Source organism: Triturus cristatus, chromosome 4_1, assembly GCF_964204655.1.
Source record: "Triturus cristatus chromosome 4_1, aTriCri1.1, whole genome shotgun sequence".
NCBI lineage: Eukaryota > Metazoa > Chordata > Amphibia > Caudata > Salamandridae > Triturus > Triturus cristatus.
In genome coordinates this window covers 265909855-265928703 of record NC_140585.1, presented here as the reverse complement: position 1 = coordinate 265928703, position 18849 = coordinate 265909855, and the positions used below count along the sequence as shown (strand labels likewise).

Genomic DNA, 18849 nt, shown 5'->3' with positions numbered 1-18849 from the left:
TTGCTGTGCATACCATATCTGCTGCGTGGAACAATGCTTCTACTTTTGGCCCGGTGTCTGTTCTCCTGTCAGTAGGGTAGTGGCTTCCTCATGTTCCCTGGTATGAGGGGGGCAGGTGGGGGACTGAAATGGCAGCGCAAGCAGCAGCGGCAGAAGCCCTTTCTCCTGAGGGGCAGAAGAAGGAGGCAACTCGAGTTGCAGAGAAAGCGGCTGTCTGCCATAAACTTCACGCATGGCATGCCGCTGCATAATAACGTTTAATTTCAATAAAGAAATAATTTAGTGAGCTGCGCAATCAGAGAGGTGAAGCAGGGTGTTGTGTAAATAGTAAAGTAACAAGGAAGTAGTCCCTAAATGAATAGTTAAGGCTGAGCAGCGGAACTAAACTGTAGTTGGTCGATGCTGCTTCCGGCAAAACGGAATCAAAACGGAAGTGAGGTATCGGACCACCAGCCAATTAATGAGCGAGATAAGAAGAGCAATGTCGGATGTAACCAATGGTAAGTGACAAAACAAATAAAACATAATGGCTGGAGTTTCACCACTAATGCTAATTACTTAATGCCTCGGAGAGCCCTATGCGAGACCTAAAAATAAATAAAACCAATTACCTGGCTCTTGCCCCATCGCCAAGTCAGCGATGAGGCGAGCGCAAGGTGAGTGGTTTTATTTATTTTTTTATTTTACTTCCCCTATCCTGTTGTCTGTGGACTTTCCCCCCGCCCTGTCCCACCGCTGTTGCCCGTGTACCCGCACTTGAAGCTGGGCTGTGGTGAGCTCTAAATCTGTGGGACAGTAATTCGTCAGGGTGATAGATGGAATGCTCCTCGCTACCCTGACGGACTGAGCTCCGTCCCCTGAATTCTACATCAGGCCCTTTGTTCCACTGGTAATAAACAGATTAAATTCTGTATCGCTTCAGTAATGCTATCAAAATGTCACTGGAGATGTTGCGTGATGTTACTAATTTGTGATATCATCTGTGAGCAGTGAGGCCTATGGTGGCGTAGCTTATCATAAATGGGGAGTTTCCATGCTTTTTATGCTTTGATTCACAATTATAGCGTCCTTTGCACTAAGGCTTTTATAAGGGAGATATTCTTCTTTTGCATAACATGGCTTAGTTTATGGTCTTAGTAACCAACCACAGGGCCACTTCTATAATGCTTTTCAATGAATTTCTTTGGTTTTTTAATTAAAAATGACCCATTGACATTGTGATGAGCATACCCACTCTTCACTTCTAAGATGTAATAAAATACTCATCCCTGGCTGCTAGATCTCCCTAACATTGAGTCCCAGTTTTCTGACGGAAAAGAACAAACATCTTTAGCGCAGGCTTCCTACATCTGAATGACATCCAGAACTGGGGCCACATTTATGGCAAAGTCACACAGCGTAGCGCAGCAAGTCACCTAGCTGCGAATTTTCCTGTGCTGGTGCCGTTTTGGCTGCCTAGTGCCAACACAGGCCTGCGTTGTAATGAGGATTGTGTTTGTGCAGGAAGCAGCACCTTCCTGCACAAAACAATTCCCTGAGGCATTTTCCTCTTTCTAAATGTGCTGCAGGATGCAGTGCACATACAAAGAGGAAGTAACAAGGAGAAATAAAGATAATTCTCCTCATTATGCCTCACCTGGGAAGGTGTAGCATTTTAGTGCATTCCCAGGTCTGCCACTTTTTGTGTATCTGGGAATGTGTCAAAATCTATGGATGTTGCTTGGAAAAACCCATACAACACCCATGGGATGCCTCCCTGGTGAAGAGTAACACCCTTTGTCCTGGGTTATGTTACTTTGGATTTATGAAGCCACTCAGGGCCATGGAAGGTGGCTATGCATGGCTTCATGAATCACATTTTCGGCTTCATGGATGGAGGACGTTGCATGGTGCGACGCAACCCCACTGATAAATTGGCCCCTTAGTATTTCTGTCACCAGGAATTTCCTGACACCGTCAACAGACTAAGTGTTGTATGTAGTAGAATCTTTGTGGCATCATTTCCACCATTACTTCACAAATAAATTACTACACAGAGCTCTCTTCCTCTTGGCTTCTCCTAGCATTAGCACTACATTTGTAGTTTCCTCTGCTCAGTGCTCTACTCCATCGTTGGCAGTCTTTAGTTTACACAGATTGCAGCTGGAACAATTCCCTTTTATCTCACAGGCACAACATGTTGTATTCACCACTCAACACACATGGTCGGTCAATCTATCAGTCATTAATCAATTAATAGATTTTTATAGCGCTTCTTGTCACTCGTGAGGGTATCCAGGTACTGGCAGAGTCCAGTTGGTTTGCCGAATAGCCAGGTCTTCAGGGACTTTGGTCAGATTCAGAGTCCCAGGCCCTGCTACGCTTGCAGCACAAGCTTAGTGACTGAAGGTAGGTCTTGCACCCTTTCAAACCACACTTGTGAAATTTTACCGACACCTGGGTCTCAGCACTTCAACAATTTCCTGTCAATCGATTGCACCAGCATGACTGAGCCTATGTGTGAACCTCATTGGCCATCAAGACTTAATTCACCTCACAGCCATTCATCCTCACAAAGTGTACCTGTTGGCGGCATGACAAGAATTGTTTACAACTTTTGCCCCGTTACGACTTTGGCAGTGCCACGCTGGTTCCGCCCAACCGAAGCTGTGGCCGTGCCGCCTGCCAGATTAGAAGTTTCCTGCTGTGTGGCGGGCTTTTTCGGCATTCCCACAGCAATGCCTCTGATAATGGGCACCGCAATGGGATCGCCAAAAACAGTTCTTGCACGTCATGGACTGTAGAGTCCATGCGGTGCCGGAACTGATGTGCATGCACATAGGCCCCCCTATGTGCATCCAGAGGGCGCAGTGGCACCAGGGGACCCTAGGGACCCCTTTTTTCCACTGCTCCAGGGTTTCATGGAGGAGGAACCACCAAGAAAACCCTGGAGGAGAGGAAACTCCTAATATGCCTGGCAGGACCGCTGCGGTCTCGACAAACATATTGATGCCTCTACTCTGCCGCAACAATGCAAGGGATTGGCAGTTCCCTGGCGGCCGCAGTGGGCTGTGGCTGTCCGACTTTCCAACTTCTAATAGGGTGGTTGGGAGACTGCCACCGCCACGCCCCCACGAGTCTTACGGTCCTGACACCGCCAGACTCGTGATCGGACCCTAACTGTTGGATATAATTTTCCTGTGATATTCGATACCTATGTGGTTGACCTTGTGCAGATGTTTCTGAACACAAGTGAACATCTTGTCTTATTATAATATGTATGGGGCAATCTTTCCTTTTTGTACTCATTAAAAAATCAATAAAACTCTTGGAACAAAAAACAAATAAGAATTGGTCATGAATGTACTATTAGTGTATAAAACCGAAATTCTTTCAGTTTGAAAATGCTCTGTGTGCACCCATTCTCTGGAAAACCATGTCAAGATGATCTCCGTCAAAGCATATTGTGCCATGTTGACACTTAACAGAAAGCACACATTAGAATGTCTTCCTGATGTTGTCAGTGCTTAATTTGAGCTGTTGGTTTCCAGTGCTCGGCACCGGCACTTAATTGCCGGAACCTGCACTTATACTCCATGCTTGTTTGTTAATTCAATGTACATTAAAACAACTAACACCTGCTACCCAAGCATTCTTAAAGCTTTGGCGGCCTCGAACAGTCTGACTTGTCATACTTGTAGCTGTGTGATGATTAGTAGCTATGCTCATGCAGTCGCAATGTGTGGTGCAAACTGCGGTGGCCTCCTGACGAGGGCCCCCACACTTAATTTTTTACAAATTAAGTCCTGGATGGTGTACAGAACAGATGGTTTGCATCTTTCCTAGCTTGGCTAAAGCTGCGATTTTTACTTGCACATGCGGCAAAATAGCTTAGAATGTCATGGCTATGCCGGGGCTTATTTACAAGCCCCTTGCGTCACTTTTGCGTCACTTTTCCCATGTTAAAAATGATGCAAAAGTGGCGTTAGGGGCTTGCCGCCGTATTTAAGAAACAACGCTCCTTGCGCAAGGAAACTGATGCAACAACGTCAATGCATTAAAAAAGTGAGGCAGGGTCAGTTTAATCTGACGCAAGTAGCCTATGTAGAGACAAATGTGATAGAGCATGAAAAGGTGACAAAGTTACCTTGCGCTCTAACATATTGGTCTTGGATGTTGTTGTGTTTCACTGTTGTGGGCCCAGCATGCACATGGGCCACCAGCTCGAACAAATATAAACCAGGCACAACGTAGTGGGTGCGAGCCGGAAGTCCGGTGCGACCTCCGCTCCTTTATTTAAGCTCTCTGGCCACGCCTGGCCAGAGAGTGATACAAAGTATGGGGTTCCTTCCGGTGGGGGTCACCGGCCTAACAAACACTAGACGGCTACATCCCATCCCAAATCATATTTAAAAAAAAACGTTCTCATAGCTCAACATGCAAATTCTGCAAGTCTCTGGTTCGGCCTGGGATTAGGCCGGAGATCATACCTCTGTGGTCTTACGCGCTGGCTAGCGGCTGGGCTACTTGTCTCCGGGCATCCCAAGCTGGGTGTTGTTTCATCTTCGGGCTCCCGACGAGCTGGAGCAGTGTCTCTTCCTGCCCCTTCTGTCAGGTGGGGGTGAAACTCTTCTTGGTAGGTGTCGCTACTTGCCTGTTGGTGGCCAGCCGGCACATCAACCTCCGGGGCTTGGACTCTTTTGAACCACGACACGTTCCAAGTGATGGTCTCTCCTCCCTTCTTTGCCGTCACCGCGGTTACTCGGATCTTCGTTACAGTCCATAGACCTGGTTCATACGCGGTGCGGAATTTGCCTCCGCTCCGGCGGTTTCTTACCAACACCGTGTGACCTTGCACGATTACTCTGGGACGGGCCCTCCTCTTTCTACTGGCTTTATCATTGGTTGCTGATCTGCGATCTTGCGTGCTTTCTGGGTCATAGGGCTTCGGGCCCAGTTGTCAACCATGGACAGAGCGTCTCTCCGAGGTCCTGCCAGCATCAGCGACCATGGCACCCTCTGGGTGGTACAATGCGGGGTGCTTCTGTATTCCCGCAGGAACTTCTGGAGTGCTGCTTCGGGCTCTGTTTGGTCGGCCACCTTGTTTATGGTTCTCATAAAGCGTTCTACTTCGCCGTTTGCTTGAGGCCATTGAGGAGTTATGCGGTGGCGCTTTATCCCTAGCTGCGCCAGAAATTCCTTGAATTCCCCCCCTTGGAAAGGGGGCCCATTGTCTGTTTTAATGACCTGTGGTAGTCCAAATAATGCGAACACCTTCTCTAAAACTGGCTGCAGGTGGTTAAACGCTGTAGATGGGAGTATGTCTACGATAGGGTGTTTGGTGTAGCTGTCAACGATGACGGCCGTCACTCTCCCGTCTGGAAAACTTCCAAAGTCTAGGCTCACCCATGACCATGGGGACGGGGACGGTTCTTCCGTTATTATCGGTGCCGGAGACTCCTGACTACTGGTGAGCTGACATGATCGGCAGCTCCTGATGACCCTCTCGACTGCTTCCTCTAGCCCAGGGAACCACAGTTTCTCTCTCATTCGGGATTTCATTCTGTTGGTCCCTTGATGGCCTTCGTGCGCCAGGATAGTTGTCTGTTCCTGAAGGTCTGCTGGCACTACAATTCTGGATCCCCTCAGGATTACTCAGTTGTCGGCCCTGCTTAGTTCGTCTCAGACCCTCCAGAATTTCCCTAGCCAATTTCGATCGGTCTCGGTCCATCCGCTGACATCGTGTAGGAAGTGTTCCCACGACCCTTTCTTCAGGGCATCTACCACCCGCTGAAGGACTACATCGTTCTCCGTGTGTCTCTTGACTTCTTCGATGGTAAGAGCTTTGGGACATGCCCACTGGGAGATCATGTTTATGTAGTCTTCTATTTGCTACTCCTGATGGGAGTTACTGTCAGCTGGGCTTGAAGGGTGTTTGCGAGAGAAAATCGGCTGGGTTCTTTGATCTGTATACCAGGTCTAATTGGTAGTGCTGCAGTTGTATGGCCCAGCGTTCAATCCGGGGTGGTGGATGTAGCGAGGTGCCTTTGAATAGTGACAGTAGTGGTTGGTGATCTGTCACGACACGAAATGGATGTCCGCTGAGGTAAAGATGAAAATGATTACACGCCCACTTGATGGCGAGTGCTTCTCGTTCAATTTGTGAATATCTGGTTTCAGTAGGTGTAAGCGCCTTACTCGCAAAGGCTAGTGGGATCCATTTCCCAGGCTCTGTCTCTTGGGTTAGCAGTGCGCCTAGGCCGACGGGGCTGGCGTCGACTATCAGTTCAGTTGATTTGGCGGTGTCAAAGTATGCCATGGTTGTCTTTTCTTGCAGCGCTGCCTTTACTTTGCGAAAAGTGTCCTCTTCTTTCTGACCCCATGTCCACACGGCATCTTTCTTCGTCAGTGCTCGCAGGGGCTCGGAGATAGTGGCAAGGTCGGGAATGAATCGTCCGCAGTATGTTGCCATACCAAGGAAGCTCCTTACTTCCGACCTCGTCTTAGGGGCCGGGGCACGTTGGATTGCCTGAGACTTCTGGGGGTCTACCTTCACTCCTTCCTGGCTGAAAACATAGCCAAAGAAATCAATGGACTTCTTAAAGAACTGACACTTATCTTTGTGGAGGGTCACTTCATACTCAGCAAGTCGCTGGAGAGTTGCTCGCAGGTGCCGATGATGTTCTTCAATTGTCGCCGAGTGGATCACAATGTCGTCACTGACATTTAGAACTCCCTGCAGTCCCAATAATATTTCCTTCACTGTATTTTGGAAGATCTCTGCCGCTGAGGAGATGCCAAAATGTAATCGCTTGTACCGCCGGAGTCCTAGATGAGTCGAGAAGGTTGTGATGTACCGACTTTCTTTGGTTAGACTCAGATGGTGATAACCAGCAATAAGATCCAACTTGGAGAACCATCGGGAACCATTTAGGTCCGCTAGGATGTCATCTACGGTGGGTGTGATATGTCTCTCCCTCTTGATGGCTTGGTTGGGCATGCGCATATCAATGCAGAGCCGGATCCTCCCTGGTTGCTTCGGCTTCTCCGCTATCACCATCGGTGACACCCACGGGGTTGGTCCTGTTACTTTTTCTATGACGCCTTGTGGCTCCAGCTCTTCTAGTTCTTGTTCTACGAGCGGCCGGAGGTGGAATGGTATTCGTCAGTGCCGTAATGCGACGGGCGCCACTGCTCTGTCAATGTGGAGCTTCACAGGCGGTCTTCTTATACTCCCGAGGCCTTTGAACAGCTGGGGGAATAGCTCCAGGATCTCTTCTGTCTGTAGTGTTCTTACCGCGTTGGCAAATGTTACAAGACCTAAATCTTCCGCGGTGTGGCTCCCTACTAGTATGTCCGCCTCTCGGTCAACCACGTGGAGGGTCGTGACGTTCGGCTTTCACCTGGACTGTCATTTTGCCTTTCAGGGGCAGCGGCGTTTGGCTGCCATATGTGAAGATCTTTACTTGTGATGGTAGTAGTGCTGGCTTTGGGTTCAGCTGTTTGTATTGTTGGCACCCAATGACGTTTTATGACGCTCTGGTGTCGATGAGCGCAGTCACGGGGGATCCAGCGATCTCAATAGCGCAGTTTGGCTGTGGTCGTCGTCTTCGTTTGAGGACGCTGGCAAACGAGATCATGTGACAGTCTCCTTCTTCATCTGTTGACGAGTCCTCAAGATACTGCCTGCGTTGCATTGCTGGCCTACTTCCCCTCACGGTTTCTGGTTCTTCTAATGTCAGGTGTCTGACTGCTTTTGACGGTGGTCTGCGGCCGGGGGCTCCTCTGTTCCTCACGCCTCCTCGGCACACGCTTGCGAAGTGGTTGGGGATATTACATTTCGAGCATACTTTGCCTCGTGCTGGGCATTCCTCCATCGGGTGTTCTTCTCTTCCGCAGTATCCACAGTGTGATCTACGCGCGCTTCTGGGCGGCCACCTGCCCCGGGCTCCTTTCTGTTACGTGCGTATTGCGTCCACTTTCTCCGTCTTTACTGTCACCGGCTGTTATCCTGGTTGGATCAGGGCGGCGTCCATGGCTGTCGCCCTGACTTCTGATAATTCATGTGACCGTGCTAACACCAAGATGTCTTCCTACGTTATGCGCGGCTCCCGGAGTATGAGGGTCCGCAGGGTTTTGTTGCTGCACCCCTGGATTACTTGTGCTCGTACTTCTTTGATTTGGTCGTCTTCGGTGCACGTACTGGCTAATTCCCGCAGTCTTGCGTGGAACGCGTCCATGGACTCTCCTTCTCTTTGGCGTGCCTGGCGGAGCTTAAAGCGTTCGTGATCGGGGTTTAGCAGAGGGGTCAAAATGAGCATTCAGGGCCCTCACCGCTGCGTCGTAGTCTGTTGGAGGTCCTGTGTTAGGGAGGTGCGCAAATAATTTGTATATCTCGTCCCCTGGAGTAGCAGGGAGCGTTTCACAGATCCATCAGTTTCTCTAGTGGCGATAAAGTAGTTGTCCAAACGGCCAATCCAGACGGTCCACCTGGGAGACGCAGTAGCTGGGTCAATCAGCTCACTGAACAGGGGCAGCGTGCTGATTTGAGAGTGTTGAGGGACTGGTATTGCTGCTGGGTTCGCTGCCTGTGGAGCTGCCTGTTGAGACGAAGACGCTGCTGGGGTGGACATGTTCCCGGCAGGGTGTGGGACTCCAGTGCTAAACCCTTGTCTTTGTGACACTGTTATGCCCCTTTGCTAATGTTTCTCTGTGCTTTACACTTGTGCAACAGTTTGTATTTATGGGCCATTTAGTGGTGCAGGATAACTGTGGGCTATGTGGTGGTGCTGGAGGAGCAGTCAGTAGTACTCAGGAGACACTGCAGGGCAATCTGGCAGTTCAGTTTGCAGGATTGTCTTTATTGTGAGCTTCTTTACCCCCCCAGGAGGATCTCAGCGTAGGCGCTGGTTGCTGGACTCCTCGTGCTGACGTGCGCTGAAAAAGGGGCGGGGCTTCGTGCCCGTGTGGCTTCTCACCTCGCCAGCTCTAGCGGAGAGGACCGGGAGCGTCAGCGGGACAGGGCGCTAAATGCGCGTGATGGCTGCTTCACAGCGGATGCATCTCCTCACCTCCAGGGCGCCGCGGTGCACGCGCTCGATGTAGCGCTCTCGCCAGCAGCGCCGAGCATCTACCGAGGCAGGTACGCACAACCAGGCCGACGGGTCGGGAGCGCGGAGAGAGGCAGGGTGTTGCGGGCGGGTCACGTAGCGGGGACCCACGCTCGTCGCCAGTGTTGTGTTTCACTGTTGTGGGCCCAGCATGCACATGGGCCACCAGCTCTAGCAAATATAAACCAGGCACAACGTGGTGGTTGCGAGCCGGAAGTCCTGTGCGACCTCCGCTCCTTTATTTAAGCTCTCTGGCCACGTCTGGCCAGAGAGTGATACAAAGTGTGGGGTTCCTTCCGGTGGGGGTCACCGGCCTAACAAACACTAGACCGCTACAGATGTGACACATACAAGTGGGCATAGAGCCCAATTGTATGTGTGACATCCGCATGTAATGTCACAAAATGTCACATTACATGCACATTCCTACCTTGTGTGGCCCACTTACCTTGAGACTTGATTGCAGATCGCAGTCAAGTCACTACAGCTGCTGTGGCCCCTTGGCCACATCCAATGCGTCATTCCTCCGCCTAGGTTTAGCAGGTATAGGGATGGTGACGCATTGGCAGTACAGTGGCCCCATGCACCAAATACTCAAAAGTGGTAAATGCCTCTACGTCAGTTTTACGGGCGGTGTTTCCGAAGGAACACCTACCTTGCATAAATGAAAAACGAACGCGGCGCAACCGATTTTGACGCAGGAAAAACCAACGTAATCCGAAAAAGTGGCACATCTGCATTCATATCAATATAGAGCAAATAAAGCGCCATCGTAGCGTTAAAAAAAGGGATGCAACAGCGGCGCAAGGGGCTTGTAAATGAGCCCCTTTATATTGACATTTTTATGTAAGGTGTTTTCCTTAAAGTTGGTGCCCACTTAACGCTGGCTTTAGTTTGGCTATAGAAAGGGGGCTGACCTGGTGTATTAAATATGAGTGACCACACAGCACATCTTATGATGTGCATTTGTGAAACAATACATGGTTTCTTCCTTTTCCTGCGGCAAAGCACCTGTGTGCACAGGAGTGCACCAATTAGAAGACTGCCTACCGGGTACGCGTGCCAAGCTGTCACACACTATAATTGCCTTGCAGTGAATGGGAAACTGAAATTAAAGCTAGTCACTGAATTTAGTTTGTCTTGCTTCATCACTCCCATATCTCATACTTAAGTAGTGGAAGCAGTTTGACATGGGAGCATTTGTGTCTATTGACACAGCTGTGGGCGCTCTTCCGTACCTGCAGATTCTTTAATGGGTTATCAGAGCTTTATCACACCAGACATTGTAATTGTTGTTGCATACGTGGCTTTTTTGAAGGGCTTAGAAGCACTAAACCAATGGCAGAAGCACATGACCAACCGCTTTTTTGCCACCTCTAAGTTGTCACTAGCTGAGGCTGAAGCTCTAAATAAGAGTATTCTATACATTTGTAGATCTTCTTGTGGGTCCCTCCTATCCAGGCTCAACAGCATTTGTGGATAGCTTGACGGGCCTCTTTACCCCAAATGTTAGTTGTTTGCTTGTAGACAGATTTACAAATGACTTGTTCACATCATTCCACACTGCTGCTTCCTCATTTGTGGCAGCAGTAGGCTACAAAGAGCTTTGGAGCTGCACTCCTGCCCTAACCATGGATAGTCTTCTGAACTAGGGTCTTCCTGCAGCAGCACCTAAGTCAGACCACTCCTGCTGCTTGCAGTACCCAAGCAGCAAGAGTGCCTTAAGCCACTTGCAGGTCACCTGTATGATCAGCAGTAGCATGCTCCTCTCATTGGGCACATAAAACCGGAACCTGGTGCCACTAGCTCTGGGGGCAGTGCCCAACAAACATCCAAGGCAACAAATGCAGAGTGTACCTCCCTCCCTCCGCTGTGGAGAAGTGTGGCTCACTGGTTAGAGTAGGCAGACCTGGAAGCAGAGGTCAGCCCGGGACCAGGGTTCAATTCCCGGCTCGGCTGGGTCTTGAGTCCATAAATTGTCCATGGACTTGATAATTCTCGCTCCAGTGCATACTCGATTCATGGGTTCACACTCTGCGACTCTGGGCAATAGCTTGCTTAATCTCCACAATGGCCCCTCGCGGCGGGATGCCTGGCTTTCACCTTGTGGATGCCCTGATGGGTTATCTCACAGGGGAATACCAGGACGGGTTCCCTAAGCAAGCGCTTAGAGACCGGTTGGTGATTTGCGCTATATAAATATCTGCACATTTACATTTACATTTACATTCCTTGCAGAGATTCCTCCCCACTGTCTCTCTCATCTTCTGTGGTCCCTCTGCATCTCCACTGTCCTTCCCTGTGCTGGAGTTTACAAATAGAGGTCGACAGCTCTAGAAGGTGGGAGCCACTACCCAACCCAGAGATGGTACATCGCTCTTCCACCTCCCCTGACTGCCATAGCCCGAAGGAACGCACTACTGCCCAACCCCTAGCCAAGCATTCTACCAACTTTCCTGAAGGCAGTTTCAAGTAACATTGGGAAAGACCTATCTTCTGAGCCAGAATCCTACCTGTCAGATCTGGTTTCTTCAAGACGTCTTCAACTAAACCCACCTGGTAACTGGTGTCAGAGTTCTATATGATCCTTCTTCGCCTCTTTTGAGAGGACCCTGCCAGTGTATGACAGAGAGGGGAGGCTGATTACTGTATGGTGGAAATTTCTCCTCCTGTGAGAAGTGTAATTTCTCAGCATGGGTGTATTGTTTAGGGGGGGGGCATGCAAAGTAGTTAGGTTGGTCCAGCACAGTAACTTAAAGCACAAGTTCTATAAAGCTGGCTCAGGGGCACATGGCCAAGTACACAGGTGAACACAAAAGTGACTCTGGCTGTGTGTTTGTGATCCAGGATCCACAATCTGTGACAAGGCTACTTGTTAGCACAAACCAGGCTGACTTAGACATGGATTACCTCTCTCAGCATCCACAGGTTGGCAGACAAATGTGAACACATGTGACAATCAGTCTGCTCAATACCCTTTACCCCAGCAGTACACTGCAGTTGACCTTATGTTTAGGTGAAGGCACTGACAGTTGTAGCTAACGCTTACTTTAAACAGAAGCTTATAGATGGTGAGGCTCAAATAAGGGGGCTGACTTACAAAAGAGACACACAGTCAAAACAATGCAAGTTTTCACCTGTCAGAAATTTTATATAAGCAATTTTCATGTTTAAGGTGAAACCATATTTAATATGAAAGACATGAGAAATATATTTTCAATGAATGACATTAGTGTCCTGCAAAGGAGGGTCCCAAGAACAAAGAGAAAGATGGTACCTTCTCCCTCAGTAGGTACATGCTCCACCAGTTATACTGCGAGCATTTTAATTTGTTCTCAATACCCATCCACATCATATAGACACACCCATCTTCCAAACAACTATTTAAATCTAAGCCTACTGACATGCTACCTTCAAATCACCATCAAAGCACACCACCTCCTCCTCAAAACCACAAAGAAAAAAGCCCTCCAAGACAGAATCAATGCCAGCGCACACAACAACAAAGAACTCTTCACTATCGTCAAGGAGTTTGCCAGGCCCAACAGCCAGACCACAGACGTCCCTCCCTCCTAAGACCTCTGCAACAAACTCTGCACCTTCTTCCACCACAAGATCAGGCAGATCTATGACAGCTTTGACACCCTAGATCCTGCCACTTTGCCCGCCACCACTGCGCGCAAACACGCCGCACCCCAACAGACCGTGCTCTGCTGGACTCCACTCACAACAAAGGACACACTCAAGACCATGAAGAGGATCCACTCAGGAGCCCTGTCGGATCCCTGCCCGTACCACATCTTCCACAAAGCAGCTGCCACCATCGCCCCCCAGCTCCCAAGCATCATCAACTGCTCCATCGAAACCGCCACCTTCCCCGACGACTGGAAACACACCGAGATCAACCCCCTACTGAAGAATCCATCCTCAGACCCGACGACTGATCTCAAGAACTTCAGACCCATCTCCCGCCTCCCCTTCCCAGCAAAGGTCATCGAGAAGGCCATTATCGCCCAACTTTCGGGGTTCTTAGAAGTAAACCACATCCTGGACACCTACCAATCTGGCTTCCAAAGCAACCACAGCATGGAGACCGCACTCCTCGCCGCCACTGATGACATCCACTCCCTCCTCTACCGGGGCGAGACCGCAGTCCCTCATCCTACTGGACCTCTCGGCCGCCTTCGACAATGTCTACCTCCGCACCCTAATCATGAGACTCCAGGACGCCGGCATTCGCAATAAGGCACTGGATTAGATCCAATCCTTCCTTACCGGACGAACCTAGGGAGTCAGACTACCCCCGTTCCTCTCAGAACACACAGATATCAGTTGCAGAGGCCCCCACCCTCTTCAAAGTCTACATGAACCCCCTCACAGCAATCGTCAGAAGCCACAGATTCAACATCACCTCCTATGCTGACGACACCCAGCTGATCCTCTCCCTCACCAACAAACCTGCAACCACCAGAACCAACTTCCACAGTGGAATGAAAGCCATAGCTACCTGGATGAATGACAGCTGACTCAAGCTCAACTTGGACAAGACAAAGTACTCATCCTGGGCCCCACGCCTTCAGCCTGGGACGACTCGTGGTGGCCAGCTGCTATGGGATCCCCTCCCACCGCAACAGACCATGCACTCAACCTCGGTGTCATACTGGGATCATCGCTCACAATGAACCACCAAATCAACACAGTCTCCTCAGCCAGCTTCCACATTCTCCACCTGCTCCAAAAGACAGTCAGATGGACCCCCACATAATCCAGAAAGACAGTCACCCAAGCACTCATCACCAGCAGACTCGACTACGGCAGCGCACTCTACGCGTGCGTCATCCAGAAACAGCTCAAGAAACTTCTGAACGTCCAAAAGCCGCAGCCAGACTGGTCCTCGGCATCCCCCGCTGCAGCCACATCACGCAAAACCTCCAACAACTCCACTGGCTCCCAGTCAACAAGAGAATCACCTACAAGCTCCTCACACATGCCTACATACTCTCCATGATGAAAGGACTAGCATTCCTGAACCACCGCCTCGCATTCCACATACCCTCCAGAAAACTCCGTTCCGACCAGCTCACCCTTGCCTCCATCCCCAGGATCCACAAGAACAGATCCGGAGGAAGATCCTTCTCCTACCTCGCCACCAAGCCCTGGAACATCCTGCCTCTCCACCTCAGGCAATCCGCGTCGCTGATCCAATTCAAGAAGGACCTCAAGACCTGGCTCTTCGAATGGTCCTACCCCCAGTGGGATCAGCAGCTCCCACCTCCCAGTGCCTTGAGACCCTCACGGGTGACTAGCCGCGCTTTATAAGCCCTTGATTGATTGGTTGATTGATTGATTGATTGATTAATTGACTGACAGAAAATCATGAACAAGGTAAATAGCTGATCTGCTTACCGTGAAAATGCAAACGTCCCCAGATGTCTTTCACAAACACCGTCACTCCTCGTACCATCTTAAGAAACAAAACAAAAGACAAAAAGAGATTTAAAAAAAAGCATTTGTAGCATCAATAGGGTCAACTTTGGTAAAGTGCATGAATACAATCATGTAGACACAACATACCCACATAACCACGTACACACTGAAAGGTCACACATTCATACCCATACGCACATAGGAGTGGAACCAGAGGCACCCATGCACATACATAACAGTGCACATATCAGCCAGCCACCAAGACTAGTAATCTCTCACACACACACACACACACACATAAACTAATGAATAAAGCGCCTCAATGGCACCAGATATTAAAGACTATCAATAGCCTCAGGCAAAAAGGACATTCATGGCCCAAGGCAGTAATGAACTTTGATGGCCCTAAGCAGTAAACAAGCTCAATGCCAGCTAGGTAGCAATGAACATTGGTAGCCCAAAGTAGCAATGAAAGCAAAGTGATCATTAATGGCCCCAAAAAGTAGTCAACATCAGTGGCCACAGGCAGTAAAGAGCATTGATGAGCCCAAGCTGTAATGACCCAGGCAGAAGTAAGCATCAGGAGCTCCAGGCAGATTTGAACATCAGTGGTTCCGGCAGTAAAAAATATCAATGGGCCTGGCCAGTAGTGATCCCTGTACAGATGAGAGGAACTGCAGCAGGTGACCAGGCACTCCGCTTCCATCTAAGAAGTTTGAAGCCTCCTTGCAGTCATGGATCACTGCTGTAATATTGCCAAACTGTGGGACACCTGAAGCCATATAACAAATCTGTTCTGTACCCATGCACAGGAGCAGAACGAGAAATGCACCCACTTTCCGCAACTCCACTGAGCTAGTGTATGTGCTGTTAGAAACAAGAAAGGGGCACACACAGTGCCCTTCTGCAAGTCGTTTTGTAATGTAAAGCTACCCTTTAAACAAAGGAAAATATGGGTAAAGTGAATAAAAAGTACAGACTCCAAAGGGAAACTGAGTTGATGGATCAGAAGATACATGATCGATTCCTGTACACACACAATGGTAAATCAAAAGTTTGCAAAATACAGATGACTATTAGAAACTACAACTTATTAAAAGAAAGAGGAATAATGCAAAGTGTTTTGCAACTGGAATGGTATATTTTATATACAGCAATACGCTTTAGATACTGTTAGAAAATTTACAAGTGACAGATGACTGTGAAAGAGCCTGTGTGACAGCTCTGCAGTACCTTGAGGCTGCTGACAGGCTACAGATTGTTGCTGTGACATTGGAAATGGACCTGCTCTGGTACCATCATCTTCATCACATACCATAAGCTCTATGGATTCCAAAGGACTAGATACCGCCCATTTTATTCCCTTTGCTACTCTTGATGATCATGATTCTACAGGGAGATCCTCTGCCGCTTGGGGCAATATTAGAATCCTGACTTTTCACATGCCGACAGCATTCTGGGTCTTCTTTCCCAAACGTAAGAGGCAAAGAAGGATTGGATGGTTCATTGCATACCAGTATACCACCTTATGGAACGTCATGCCCTCTTGACCCGTGAATTTGAAGAGCACCTCCTTTTCCGGGCAATGTTAACAGCACATTTACTCTTTTCCCGAACGCTGTCTCCCTGGGCTTGAAACTTGTTGTTAGAACTGGGGGTCTCTAGTTGCCAGAGGTAGGTACCTTTGACCAAATAGGGACCCTTGCTTCTAAGTCAGGGAAAGGAGATTACACTACTGGATAACCCCTGCTCACCCCCTTGGTAGCTTGGCACGAGCAAACAGGCTTATCTCAGAGGCAGTGTGTTAAGCATTTGTGAACACATACAGTGATACAGTGATACAGTGATAACATTACAGATGGACACCACACAGGTTTTATAAAAATAAGTATTCTTTATAGAGATTTAACAGAAGGCCACAAACGACAAAAATCCACAATACTGTACTCAAAATTGACTTAAAGATGGTAGGATAAACTTAGTTCAAGTTGTGATAAATGCGACACAGTTCTCACAAAAGTACCTGGATGCGTAACGCAAAATAAATAAAAGAACCGCAGCATTGGAGATGCGTCGGTTTCTTGCTTCGGGGGAGACGATGCGTCGCGCCTCAATGCTTGCTCAGAGTAGGGGATGCGTAGATTCTCGTGCTGCAGCCCGGTTGCAAAGCGGCAAGATGGCGCCTCGATGCGACAATCCGGTGCGATGCGATAAGATGGCGCCCTGAAGCGACAATGTTGAGACAATGCGGCACGCCCTGGCTGCCTTGCGGCGACTCTGTACTTTGGAGCCGCGACAGGCACTGTGATACGCTTCTCTGATGATCGATGGTGACCCTCACGGTTGCGACACACTTCTCCGGTGATGTGACAGCAGACAGCTGCGACGAAGACACGCTTCTGGGCGATGCGGTGGCGGCACGCTTCTCCGGCGATGCGATGACTACAGCTGCGGCGGCGACACGCTTCTTCTCGTTGCATCGCTCTTCCAGCTCCCAGCGACACGCAGGCTTCTGCAGATAGAATTCCCAGCAAGGAAATTCAGAGGGGAGCTGGTAGTGAAGTCTGTTGTCCCTGAGACTTCAGCAGGAGGCAAGCACAAGTTCAAGCCCTTGGAGTAATATTCTGCAAGATGATGAAAGTTTGGTAAAAGTTCCTTCTCCTCTCCTTGGCAATGAAGACACCACTGCAGGCTAACCCAACAATACAGCACACTGGCAAGGGGGCAGTCCAACTCCTACAGCTTCCTTTGGTTCTTTTCCTTGGCAGAGGTTTCTTCTTCTTGTTCCAGAAGTGATCTAAAGTCTTGGGGTCTGGGTCCCCATATTTATACTACTTTTTTATTTGTTCTCTGAAGGCAGAGAGGCCTTTGCCTAGTCCAAATCAGTTCTGGTCAGTCCTGGAGCACTTTGTTTACCTGACTCCTTCTTTCCTTTCAGAGTGCAGGGCAGATACATCAGACACACCACAGGAGGTGGAGCCAGCATTGTGGAGGGAAGGCACAGCCCTATTCAGGTCCCAGGTGCAACTCCTCACACCCATCTACATGCAGATCTTCCTATTAAGCCCTGTGCTGACTCACCCTCTCACCTGGAATCCCCAGCCCCTGTCACTCACAGAACCAGACACACAATACACAACCTAGCAGAGGCAGGCTTGGACAGTTAAGCAAGAAAATACCTACTTTCTAAAAGTGGTATTTTCAAACACAGAATGTTAAAACTAACTTCACTAAAAGGTGTATTTTATCATTCTGAGTTCAGGCATACTAAAGTCGAATTTCTACCATGTTTCCTGAGTCAGTTAGGATTATAAGATGTAATAATCAAACTGCCCATTCTGGCCTATGGGGAACAGGTAGCCTTGCAATAGTGAAAAACGAAAATGGCTGTAATTCACTACACATTCATTCACTGCCACATACACCAGGGCATGTCCTACCTTATACTTACAATGCACCCTGCCCTTGGGCCTACCATAGAGGTGTCTGATATGAAGATAAGGGAAGGTTTAGGGACTGGCAAGTGGGTGCACTTGGTCAGTCAGCATGGCAGTACTAGACTGCACATAGGCTCTGCAATTGCAGACCAGAGACACACTTTACAAGCTGCTTCTGTGGGTGGCACAACCAGTGCTGCAAGCCCACCAGCAACACTTGTAATTGTTTTTTGATTCTGGTGACCTACCATTATTTAACAGTTCCATATAACCTAACCTCACATAATAACCTAACCTAACCTCACGCAATCTAACCTAACCTAATTTGACAAGAAGACACAAGATTTATTTCCCTAATTACTCTTTCTCAATGTCATTCCCCCACATACTCCTGTGTACGAAAGGGCCGTCTTGTAGCTGAAACAATACAGGAGGCGAAGAATAGGCAATGGATAAAAAATAAATAGAAGACAGGGATTAGGATGAAGAAAAGCGTGATATGCAACATGAAAAATTAAGATGGTGGAAAAGAGAGTTACGGAACACACAACAGGTGATGGGAGGATGCTTGCAATCAGTCTAACTACTGGCAGTGGTTTAAAAATGAAGGACGACTGAAGACATCAGTAAAAGAGGTAAAAAACAGAAAGATAAGAGGAATGGAAAAAGGATTTAGAGAAAGATGAAGAGAAATGGGGAGAAAAAGCAACGGGGAGATGAAAGGAGGAAAGTAATAAGGGGCACAAATATGAAGGAGGAGCGTTAGAAATGTGACAACTAAGAAGCAGGAAGAAGGAGAAGAAAGTAAATAAATAAAAGAGAAAGAATCAAGGAAGGAAGTGTAAGAAAATAGAGCTACAGATTGTTGAAAGAAAAGAAGAGGAAGTAGAGACATA

At 48.7% G+C, this 18849-nt stretch overlaps 1 protein-coding gene across 4 annotated transcripts in view; it reads right to left on the bottom strand.

The window, feature by feature from the left end:
* LOC146854239 (uncharacterized) overlaps window positions 1-18849 on the bottom strand; it is a 107844-nt gene that overhangs the window by 31119 nt on the left and 57876 nt on the right. For all 4 annotated transcript variants that reach the window (XM_085650532.1, XM_085650529.1, XM_085650530.1 and 1 more), the window contains one exon: window positions 14496-14553. In XM_085650532.1, the coding sequence (XP_085506658.1) occupies window positions 14496-14553 (58 nt within the window). The remainder of the gene's footprint in view (window positions 1-14495; window positions 14554-18849) is intronic.